This window comes from Bactrocera dorsalis, chromosome 2, assembly GCF_023373825.1.
Source record: "Bactrocera dorsalis isolate Fly_Bdor chromosome 2, ASM2337382v1, whole genome shotgun sequence".
Lineage (NCBI taxonomy): Eukaryota > Metazoa > Arthropoda > Insecta > Diptera > Tephritidae > Bactrocera > Bactrocera dorsalis.
The window spans coordinates 104,618,254-104,630,662 of NC_064304.1; the positions used below are offsets into that span (position 1 = coordinate 104,618,254).

The 12,409-nt window shown below is 36.6% G+C and overlaps 1 protein-coding gene across 2 annotated transcripts; it reads right to left on the reverse strand.

Moving 5' to 3' along the window:
• Nucleotides 1-484: 484 nt before the first annotated feature.
• On the reverse strand, nucleotides 485-11,916 carry LOC109579295 (glucose dehydrogenase [FAD, quinone]). Of its 2 annotated transcripts, none has more exons than XM_049447879.1 (6): nucleotides 11,645-11,916; nucleotides 3,810-4,128; nucleotides 1,873-2,810; nucleotides 1,674-1,807; nucleotides 1,467-1,619; nucleotides 485-1,407 (listed from the first exon to the last, which is right to left on the reverse strand). In XM_049447879.1, the coding sequence occupies exons 2-6, from the start codon at nucleotides 4,094-4,096 to the stop codon at nucleotides 1,054-1,056; spliced, it is 1,866 nt and encodes a 621-aa protein (XP_049303836.1). In that variant the 5' UTR covers nucleotides 4,097-4,128; nucleotides 11,645-11,916; the 3' UTR covers nucleotides 485-1,053. The 2 variants fall into 2 exon arrangements, with proteins under 2 accessions (XP_049303836.1, XP_049303837.1); XM_049447880.1 differs by lacking the exon at nucleotides 11,645-11,916 and adding an exon at nucleotides 5,952-6,334.
• Nucleotides 11,917-12,409: the final 493 nt, after the last annotated feature.

Here is a 12,409-nt window from a genome sequence, read left to right on the forward strand (position 1 = left end):
CTGGGTAAGCCTGCTTGATCATATCAAACGTCTCTGTCGCAGATTTACCGAGTTTCGCACAGAATTTAATCGCGCTCTAACGAACGCTGCATTTTCGGTTTGCACCACGCACAGAAACGCGTCGCCCGAAAATGTTTGTCCTGACTCTCCTTGTACCCGATAGCTAGAAACGACCTTTACCGAATCTAGTCGATGCGCACACGCTCCGAAGTACAGTCGCGGCGGAAGAAAATCAGTCCTATTACTTTCCGGACAAACCATGTATGTATGTATATCTTTCCAAGATGAAATTGTAAACATTATTGAATGTAATGAAAAAAAGGTGATGAAATGTTAAAAATGGCCGAAATGACACTTAGAAATCATATTACTTATATCTATTAAGGCTTAAACTAGAAAATCGTTGGATGAGTACAATAACTTCCGAGATGAAGTAACAGTATCTAAAATCCAACATTTTTTTTCATAAATTCGAAAGTGAATATGAAAGAAAAATAGTTGTCTTGGACCATATTGAACCCTCCAATCAGTGATTCTTCTATCTGAGGTGTACACACATCTTTTTCTCTCCTAAAAACTGCTGGAATATCATAATTATTGTCCAAGATCGAATTATTGACGTATTTGTTGTTTCGCTGAAACGAAACTGCCAATTCCAACTTAAATATTTCTAGGGAGCTTGGTAAGACAGATATTTCGTAAGTCTTTCTTTTATGTCGTGGAATGATCTAAGTCCTCTTCGTTTTGGAGTCATTGTGTGAAGATTCGCCAATTAGAAATTTACATAAAAACCGCAACTCCAATATTTCTTGTTCAATATGGTATTTTTTATTTTGAAATATTTTTATTAAAGCTTCATAAAATATGTTTCTTATAATAGTAGCACTAATGGCAGTTAATGGTTTCGTTGATCACATTGATGGCGAGAATTTTTCATGAATACATTTGAGTAAATAATTGCTAAAACTAATGACTTGATATACCTATAATATCATATATATTATATATAATAAATTAAATATTTACATTACGATATATGTATACAGTTGCACCTTAGTACCGCATACGCCAAGAATTCTTTATCATATCGGCCGCCTTCTCTGCAATCATTATCACAATAGCATTCGTATGTCCAGCCGGTATGGTAGGCATAACGGAAGCATCGACCACACGCAGATGTTTTATGCCGTGTACACGTAACTGTGGGTCCACTACTGCAGCAGCATCTGTCGGTGGACCCATTTTACAAGTGCCCGCCTGATGCTGCAGACTGGAACCATAACGACGCAGACAGCATTTCCAATAAGCCTTACTGTGAAAGGTCAGATGCTCACAGCCCAGGAACGGTTTCGCATTGAATGTGGTGCCGAGACGACGCATAGCTTTTGTTTGTGTGATTTGAAAAATCTGCAAGGAAATTTAATTATAACAGTGCATTATGGAATTTGCTCGGGAAGGCAACTTGCCATTTGTACACCCTCCAACATGGCACGTATATCATCGGGATCTTGCATATAGTTTGGCTCCATGCGTGGCCAATGAAAAGGATTTGTGCTGCGCAAGGATATGCGACCTCTACTGCTGGGGCGCAGCAGAACCGGCACCAGACCAAAGGTTTCCTGGAATTAAAGGACTTCATTCCGATAGAAATATTAAGTGACTGAAACACTAACCTTTTCGTGGAGACCTTCATAAACTTTATAGTAAAATTCATCGGGCATTCCGAGTAAGTCACGCAAGGAACCCATATGATCACCACTCAGCGAGCCGGCGCCCAAAACAATCTCCATATCGGCATAGTCCTTATCTGCATAATTTGCAATGATCGCATGAAATATTCCCTAAATATTTTTACCAACAAAAAATACCCACCAACTGTCGAGTTTGGCGTACGCACGAAAGCGAAACCCTCAGCACCACCGGGTATTGTGTAAGGTCCTCTACCCTCCAAAATATAGTGTAATATATCAGTAGGATTCATTAGGCGGCGATCATTTAAAGTCTTCGTGTCATTCACCGTAAACACCAGTCCATTCAGCGTCACGTGATCTTGTAGGTTATAACCAACTTGCAAGTCTCGCATTACGGGTATGCCTAGCTCTGCCAAATGCTCACGCGGTCCTATGCCAGATAACATCAGCAACTGCGGCGAGGCGATGGTACCCGCCGAGAGTATCACCTCCCTTCGCGCCTTCACTATATAACGCTGATGTTGCTTCACAAACTCCACACCAGTCGCTATCTTACTCACCGGATCCACAAGAATACGCGTGACCCAAGACTTCATTGATATGTGTAAATTTGGTCGCGCAGCAATGGGTCTTATGAATGCTTTACTTGTGCTGCAACGTCGGCCATTGCGTAGATTTGCCTGTGCACGCGCAAATCCCATCAACTGCTCACCATTTGTATCCGTAATTTCGTAACCCATTTCGCGACTTGATTTCAGAAAGGCTTTTAGTATGCTTGACTTGAAGTCGGTATAGCTGACATCGAGCGGACCATTGCGTCCGTGATACGGCGACTTGCGCAATTCTTCGATGCCAATATTTTCCGATTTTTTGAAATATGGCAACACCTCCTTATAACTCCAACCGTTATTGCCAAGCGCAGCCCAGTGATCATAGTCTTTGCGATGGCCACGTGTGTAAAGCATGAAATTTATGAGACTTGTACCGCCAATACCACGTCCTTTCGGCCAATTGCAGACACCACCTTTCAGACCCTGGCAAGCATTCGGTGTTGGATCAGACTTGTAACCCCAATTGTAGCGTGTCATCTGGGTGAGCGCGGCGGTAAGGGGGACGTCACTAAGGAGAGGGATATGAAGAAAGAGAGAACAGTTATTAAAGCCACCCAAGTGATTAGGGACAACTTTCAGAGTTGCGATAAATCTAAGTCTTTATTGAACTTTTTTGGCATTGTAAACATGCTTAAGATATAGCGATATAAAGACCCTTTTGTTTTTCATGGAGCACTCTTCGTCTTTAATGGCAAAGAATCACTGTCGCGGTTATAGCCGAGTTTAGAATAGCGCGTCAGTCGTTCTACCTTTTCGCTTTTCGGCGCCAATTGGAGATCCCAAGTGTAGCTACATAGGTCCTTCTTCACCTGGCCTTTCCAACAGTGTTAACCGACGAGGTTTTCTTTTTTCTCTGCTTCCACCGACGGGTACTGTGTCGAACACTCTCGGAGCTGGAGAGTCCATTCGGACGACGTGTTCTAGCTAGAGTGGCCACTGTCTATTAATTCGCTGAACTCTGTCAATGTCGTCGTATATCTTGCACAGCTCGACGTTCCATCGAGTGCGGCGTTCGCCGTTGCCAATGCCCAAAGAACATTAAATCTTCAGCAGAACCTTTCTCTCGAAATCTCGTACCGCTGACTCATCAGATATTGTCGTCGTCTATGCCTCTGCAGCATAAAGCCGGACGGGTGTGATGAGTGACTTGTAGAATTTGGACTTTATTTGTCAAGAGAGAACTTTAGTTCTCAATACTTTACTTCTCAATTCCTTATCAGTCCGATTTGGCAAGAGTTATTTTGCGCTGAATTTATTAATAGAAAACTTTGCCATGATCTAGCGAAATTATAGGTTCGACCTTCGATGGCAAAAATGACAGTTTTTCAGATTTCTTCCATCTTCTTTTAACCCTCAAACCTCATAGCCGAAATACAAAACTATTAAACGAAAGAGTTATAAAACCTTCATTCTATCTAACTTAATCTATAAATTGTGACGGACCTTAAAAGAGGACCGAAAATTGCAAAGCTTACTAAGAATTGAAATCCGCAAATATTCAACTTACCTCAAGAACGTTTCCTGATCGCCCGCCTCCAGCAACAGCACCGTTGCATTGCTGATCTCACTTAGTCTATTGGCAACAACACAACCACCCGAACCAGCGCCAATAATTATGAAATCATAAGCCTCCTCGAATGTTTGAGTATCGGGTAGGCGCGTATTGAGTAGTGACGTCTCGAAATTGCGTGCCAAATCGACGAGTGGCTGTGCATTCATTAGCAGCGGCAAAGTGGCAAGCCAGAGGCTGATGCAGCTCCAACTGATGTGTGGCATATCGCAGCTCGTTGCCATACTAATGGATGGAAAAGCGGCAGCAACTGTGCCTGCGGTTAGAAGTGGAGGGTAAGAGGCATAAACAAAACATTGCAATTGCAAAATGAAGTTGTGAAAACACTCTTCGCTGTTCAGTTTCATAGATATATATGTATGTATGTATGTACTAATGCGTGCAAATAAGTGGCAAAGCTACTTAGCGTTATGGTGCTAATTGTATGCGCTACTTATATTTCTAAATTAAGTTCTAATTCACATACTGAGTGGTGTTAAGCAGGTAATTAGCGCATGGCCTTGAGCATCATTTAGTGCATTATTTGCTGTTTCGGTTATTTTCAGAAATATTTTTAGTATTTAAGCACGGTGATTGCAATATGTGGAATGCAACCAGCCCTGCTTCAAGTAATTAATTACATTTTATTCATTTTTACTTTAGATAAATTAACGAAAATATTATAGAGAAATTATGTACTGGGTATTAGTATTCGGAAAAGCACATTTAAAATTCTAGAATTTAGACTATAGGATTTTAGACTTCAATATCGAATACAAGAATCTAACTGCCCATGGCTGTGTTCATATCAAAGCTGTAGGAAAATATCTTTTTTAGACTTTATAAACTGAATATTAGGGCCTTATTGCCTTTAGCTCACTTTATACCAAAAATATCACAAAATCTTTTCTAAAATATGGTCGAAGTGAGGCTTTAGCCTTTTAAACTAAATACCGAATGTAAGTGCCTGTGTCTGATTTTATACTAGAAATATAGCGATAGCTAATAATATTAAGGTGATTCTGGGTTACAAATACGTAGATAAAATTAGTTCGCCGCAACAACAACGACATTATCAAACTTAGAAAAATATTCGAAGGAACAATGGTCTGTGGGTGAACGTGTTCAAGCCGAAATACCTTCGCCATCAAACAAAGGATCTCAAAGACATCCAGGGAGATGAATTCGACGACGCGAATATATAACTTATCAGAGACGTCAACGGTGGCAAACTTCATGCAAAAGACGGCGGGCCCACAGACTGATTCCGGACATACATTCGTGGATAGATGGACAACATGGGGACATGGATTTCCACCTAATCCAAACAGTCAGTGGCCATGGATGCTTTAGAAGCTTCGTTTACAAATACTCTGAACACGCACATTTCTCTTGGTTTTCAAGTATAAGGCCAAGGCTGAAAACCACATTTGGAGGTAGTCTCACGGTGGAAAATTTGACTGCACTTATGTGCGAGTTCTCCGTAAAATAGAAAGCTGTCAGCGAAGCGGCAGTTCTAATTATGATGAGATGAGACATTCACAACAGATCATGTGACAGTCAGTTCCGTACAATAAAGAAGACTTAGATGTCCTCTACTCTCCCATGAAGTAATACTTTGTCCAGTAGTCCCGTGAGAGAGACATGAGATGAGAGTAGGTTAGGTTTAGCGGATTAAAACACCGCACACCGGCTTCCTCCTGCTATAAAAAAGGCTAAGAGAATTAGCTGTGCCTTCGAACATTTTTCAATAAAAATTGCTTTTGAATTCAAAATACTTATGATAAAATCATTAATATATCGCTCGATCTTCTGCGGCACAAAACAGATCTTCGATATTACAAACATACTTAAACTAGTTCAAATTATATTTAAACACATTTAAAACCAAGCTTCCACTATATCATTTTTGCACTCCAAAAGAGTTCTTGATATACACATACCGACTTCCTGCTTGCTCTCAAAATTACAAATCGATATAAAATATAAAGACTTCTTTCAAAAAAAAATCACTTATGTACATGAAATTCACAAATAAAAGCCTAAAAAGCAATAAAATAAATTCTGTGAAATCCACTGTCAATTCGAAAGATTCTTGACCTTGAAGCACCGTTCAATAGTTTTGCTCTTGTACCACCAACTTGGCAACCGGTTTGCAGCAGCTCAAGTTCAAAATCGAGTGAATGCAATGGACGCCAGCTTACACTCACTACAACAACAGGTAAGTAACTCCAAAACCATAAGTTAAGCGCGAATTATGGCAAAAGAAGAATAAAAAAACAAAATCAAATCGACGATGCACTGCATGCGAAACGGCAATCAAAACAAACTGAAAAGGCAAAGACCAGTTCAGCGTCGCTTTCAGCCAAAACAAAACAAAAACGGCGAAATGCGTAAAAAAACAACAACAATTATAATGTTATAGTATACATATGTACGTGCAAGCTTTTCGTAAAGCAACCGTTTTGTAGCGCTCATTATGGGCACATGTACATAAGTATGTAAGCGGAATGCACACACACGCACGTACATATTCGATCGATTGAATCGATTTTAATTTTTTTACCATAAAAGCCGACAATTTCGCACAGAAATGCTTGAATGCGAAACACTTGCAAGCTTGCGCTTCGCTTTGTTTTTATTGTTGCAAATTTATTGCGGATTGTCGCTTTTAATACAGCATTTTTCATGAAAGCTGAAGAGCACAGCACCTTTCGCAATAGCTTAGCATTTTATTGGTGTCAAAAATCACTTAGCTCGATGATTGAGCTGACCATGATTGTAGCAACTTGTAATGATATGGGTGCTTGAGATCGCGTTTGATGCTTTATAGTTATAATATTGACATTTCAATTTTCTGCGGCAAACCTTTGAGAGGTTAGTTGCAGGTTTGCACACTTATACAGGGTGCTGTATTATTTTGTAGTTAAATAATATGTATTAGTCAGATTATATATTAATGTTAATTTATAAGAATAACATTTCTAATAGTATGTAGGAAATAACCCCGTAAGCCATGATTAGGGAACGCCTCCCGGAAGAGAAGAATAATGTGACCAAAAATGCTTTTTGTGAGCGCTTGAAGCGCACCTATAACAACTGCCTCGCCATGATATCAAAATCGTGCTTCTCGGCTTAAACGCCTGGGTGAGAAAAGAAGGTTTCTTTGGCTCTACGCAGGATACTCTGTATTGGTGGGATCATTGTGTTATGAACTTCTAAAACCGCTGAAACCATTACTGGGGTACGCTATATAGAACAACTCATCAAATTAAAGCGAAATTAGAAACTTTACACAAGACAATAAATTACCATCATGGCAACGTTTGGCTCATGTTGCAAGATCGCTTAAATACTAATTGAAAAAAAAAGAAGTTGGAAAGCTTGCCTCACCTACCTCACAGTCGAGACCTTCGCCTTATGCCTACCATTTGTTCTGATCGATGCAGAATACCCTCACTTGAATTCGGTTCACATCATTACAGGGCACCAAAAATTAGCTTGATTCACGTTTGGCCACTGGCGCAGTTCTTTTAAGATGGAGTATAAATTGCTAAAATCGGAAAATGTTATAGCTTCAGTTGAGTAAAGCTTTGAATATATAATTTGCTATTGCAACACCCTGTCCAATTGGAATGCATTTGACGTCATTGTTTACAGTAAATGCAATTAAATTGAGGATACATCAGCAAACAAATGTGCGTGCATGCGTGCTAATGGTGCGCACGCGCGTCACACTTCAAATGTTTGTAATTCTAATGAGAATTGCCGAGAATAAAAGACCTTCACTGCGGCAAATATGCATACAAATTGACAAAAGTAGAACTACAAAGTGCTACAATGTATTGAGTATATAGCAAAGTCTTTTTTTCGAAAACGGAATCTATTTATATTTTCATTCAATATTCTGCCGTACTTCACTGCGCTCACTTAAAAGATAGGCTAGGTTGACATAGTTGGAATTATTGGTGCTGCACGAAATATGAATTTAATTGAGAAATGTTTCATACTATTAAACATAATTAATTTCGAAAATTTCCATAATAGCACAAAAATTTGTTGGCCCAAATAATTTTTAAGGAGTATTTTAATACTGTTAGTTTGGCATTCGAAGTCGTCTGTAAAAACAATGGAACTTTAGCCATCTAGCTTTAGCATCACGGTGTTGCCAAAAAGCAGGAAATCAAAATGTTTAAAGTTGCTACTTGATGATTATTAATATTTATTTTTATTAGAAAATCTTTATCAAAATTAAAAAGTATTATTTTCACCACTAACTGAGAATCAAAGTATAAACAGTATTATAAACTATCTAAGCAAAAGTCTAACAAAATAGAATATAAAATATTCACCACGTGGTGAAATACTACGAAAATATCCATATAATAAAAAATATTATTCACCGGATGGTGAGTATTAATATCTCAAAAAATTAAATAGTATTATTATAACCACCAGGTGAGTATTAAGATATTTACAAAATTATTACAAATATTCATCAAAATTAAAAAGTAATGTATTCACCAATAGTTGAGTATTAAAATGTAAACAACATTGTTATAAAAAATAATGATAACATATCAATAAAATATTTAAGTAAAAGTCTCAAAAATTAAAATATATTATATTCACCACGTGGTGAAATACCAAGAAAATATCGATAATAAAAAATTTTATTCACCAAATGGGGAGTATTTAGATACCAATAAACTAAAAGGTATTATTCTCACCACTCGCTGAGTATTAAAATATAAAAAATATTACAAAACAATAATATTGACCTTTATAAATCCCTTAAACAAATATTTACTAAATGAAAATATATGTATGCATAAGTAAATATATAATTTTCAATCCCTGTGTAATACTAAGAAAATATCTATAAAACAAATAATCGTATCCACCACATGGTGAGTATTAAATTATTCACAGAAAACTGCTACAAAGTTAAAATTTATAATTTTATCAAGCGAAGGTACTGGCCAAATAAAAAAATACTCCATGCAAGGACTTCAGTTTGAGCTTTTTAGCAAGCTTAATATACAGTTTATATCCATATAATAGCTTATTCATATTGGCAAATAAAAGAGACTGTAGGAACATGATGGGAATACTAACTGGTCTGGTGGCGACCCTCGCCCGCATGATGCGGCTAACAGAACGAGAAGATTGCTGGAAGTGTCTAGAGCCGGGCACTAGGAAAACAATAAGCATCCATGTGCATTGGCAAGACTACGCTGTAAGCATCTCGAGTCCCCAGCCAGCAGAGTCTGTTAAGATCCGTGTCAAGCTCAGATATCCTAAATTATGACTACTCCTCTCGGACTTAGGAACTGTACTCCATCTGGTATCGCAAAGGACCAAACTGATCTATGTGTGGCTTATGAGCCTACTAGAATTATCTAACTTAACCGGTATATTGATATATGTGCGGAAAAAATAGTAAGATTAAAGAGTCTAATTTTATGTTTAGTGTTTACTATACCCTTGTCTTTCTGAAGTACATGAAATGCATTCGGCGATTTTTGCGATGAGTGAAAACTTCCATTAAATTTTGTGTTGAATCAAATCAACAGCAACTGATGATCAACAAGTCAATAAAATAAAGTGCTTGAGCTTCGACGATTACAGACGGAGATCTTACTGATGCAGGTGGTTGGAATATCAGAAGGTTCAGTGAAACCTATTTTGAAAGATCATTTTGGTCAAAGAAAAAGAAGGCATTCCAAAATCACTAAAATTTTTCGAAAAACAATATAACGTTAATGCCAATGCTTTAAACTACTAATATATCAAGAAAAGTGAGTTTTGGATCTATGCTTACGACCTGGAAACAGACGATCACTGGTCTGAATAGTGTGGCAAAAGTGAGCCATAGCCGAAAAAACTACGTAAGGTAGGTCAAAAATCAAGGTTATATTGATAGTTTTCGTCGATTATCGGAGTGTGGTGCACTACGAAGTCCTTCCAATGGACCAAACTCTCAACAAGGAAAGCTATTTCAGTATTATGCATCGTTTGCACGAAGCTACAGGTATTCGTAAAACGAGGCCGAAATTATGGACCGAAAACTCTGGGTTAACGCACCACGATAATATCCCGGAAATTGTCTTTAAGAACTGTTTCGAGAATTAGAAAAAACGTAGGCACAAATGCCCTAGGGCAAAGGGGGACTACTTTGAGGTGGACAACAAAGATTTTGAAGAATAAATTAAGAAGTTCAAAATTATGAACACAGTCTAATTATTTTTTGTTCATAGCCGTAGATGCTCTGTTGAGGGTGTACAAATTATAAAACAATAAATTATAGTAATATATATAGTCCATATGTGCTTAAAAAATAATAGCACAAAACATTTTAAATGTGTCAATTAGGATTTAAATTCAATATTCACATGTACGACAGCACTGCTATATTCGATTTATGCACTTCTTTGGAATATTAATGCCGTTTAATTGGTTTGTTGGATCAATTTTGCATTTTTTATTTTCACTGACACATTTTACAAAGGCAAACCAACTGTTATAGACAATGTAAGCATTTGCACTTATGCGCATATATATATATATACATATATGTATATATCTACAGATACATAAATTTGTTAATTATTTTTTTGTATTGAAGTTCTAATTTCTTTTGCTTTTATTTCTAGATCACTTTCCCGCACGTAATCCGCAGCAGAGAACCAGAACACTTTCATTTAATTACCATTCAGGGCACATCATAGTATTTGAACAACAACAAAAAACATTGGTGATTTGATTCGCTCTTCACTTTGAGTGCATGAGTTCATACTTGCTATCTTCATATGTCATACACAACAACAATAAATACTTCAATTAGTAGTGAGGTGCTAAAAGTATTTATAACAACAATTTTATCTATGAATGGCTACTTCATCCAATGTGAACTCCATTATTGTGTGTATTTAAAAATCATTTTATTTTAATTAAATTATCACTTAATAAATCTATTTTATGCGAGGCAGATAATTTTTTTTATTGCCTTGTTATTATAATTTGATGGGGCTATATAATAATAATAGATAAATATAATAAAAAATGTATATTTGGTTTTGAATTTTTTTCAAAATTTTTTTCTTTGAACTGTTGTAGTTATAAGTTTATCGATAGCAATAAATAATATATTTGTCTTTAATTTAATTATTCTAAAGCGAAAAGTGTAAACTTATACTTCTCAAGAAGCCCAACAAAATCGTGCTTGTCGACTTTAAGGCCAGGGTGAGCAAAGATAAAAGAAAAGCGAAAGGAAAGTTCATCAAGCTACAAGGCTATTTACGGATCGAAAAGCCATCAACAAGACCGATCCTGTTGTGATAGACGAAAGACACATCTCCAGTGTTTCGAGAGAAGTTTCGACGTCGAGAAGCTGGAGAAGGGTATACGAGTTTTGTATAAATATTATTTTATTTTTTTTTTATTTCAACGACGTAAAGCTAAATCAATATTTATTTTCACTGCCTTTTTTAAGTTATTTTATTTATTTAATTATTATATATTTTTTCTTACCGAATTATTTATTTATTATTTTATTTTATTATTTAATTATTTATAATTAATGTTTTTGAAGAAATGGAATAATTTTGTCGCTTTTATGTCATTGTTTTCATTTCACTTTTCTGTTGTAAAATTCTGAATGAAAATTACTTTTAGTTTTTATTTTATATTTCTAGAAATAATTCACATTTTTGTAAGCAAATTTTAGCCCAGCTCGTAAATAAAATTAAGATTTTGTAATTAATTTATCCTTTGAAAAATCTTACACTTACTTTTTTATTGTTATTATTTTTTGTTGGTTTTGCTCACTTGTATGCTTCTTGTATTAATAGATTCTTACTAATAAACAGCACATGCACCGATTCGTACTAATTTATCAATAAATCACACCGAAATTTTCCACAGATTTTCAAACACACATTAATCTTTGTCGCATTCGTATTCGCGTTTCGTTTTGTTGTTAGTTGTTAGTAGCAAATCAGTTCGCTGCACAGCGCAAGCGCAAACGTTACACCTTCGACCGTTCGATTGCTATTGATCGCTGTGGTCAGCGGCATCTGCACTCGTCAGCTCGGTTGCGCCAAAGCGGTCAGTAGCTGGCGGCAGCGCGGCGCACGTAGTCATCATCATTTTAATTATACATTTAACTGTTAGTGTGTGTATGTGTGCGTAACCAAGTGGAGTAATGTTGGCAACCTTTTCTAATTCGGTGTATATCACCTAAGTGTGTTGTTGTTGTTGCTGCTCTTTGCAAATTATGACAGTGCATGATTTTCAAGTTCAAATCCCAGCATTAATGCACACAATCATTTCATTTCGTTGCTGGGCACAATGTGCGCCTGCGCACGCAGCACACCTTCGCACTCGAAAGAGCTTTTGTGTTGTTGAACTAAATGCGATAAATTAAATATAATAATGCTCAATGATATGTACAAATATATGTACTTATATAGAAATATTTAGTTATGTAATAATGAGATTGATAATTCTTCAATTTTGACCGGTGAAAAATATTTTGCGAAAATATTTAAGGTGGT

What these genes read in the sequence shown, in the direction of transcription:
- LOC109579295 (XM_049447879.1), bottom strand. Translation starts at nt 4,096, where the DNA reads ATGGCAACGAGCTGCGATATGCCACACATCAGTTGGAGCTGCATCAGC. An exon ending in ATGAAGGTCTCCACGAAAAG is followed by an intron (nt 1,620 to 1,673) that starts GTTAGTGTTTCA and finishes CTTTAATTCCAG; the next exon opens with GAAACCTTTGGTCTGGTGCC. An exon ending in TGTTGGAGGGTGTACAAATG is followed by an intron (nt 1,408 to 1,466) that starts GCAAGTTGCCTT and finishes ATTTCCTTGCAG; the next exon opens with ATTTTTCAAATCACACAAAC.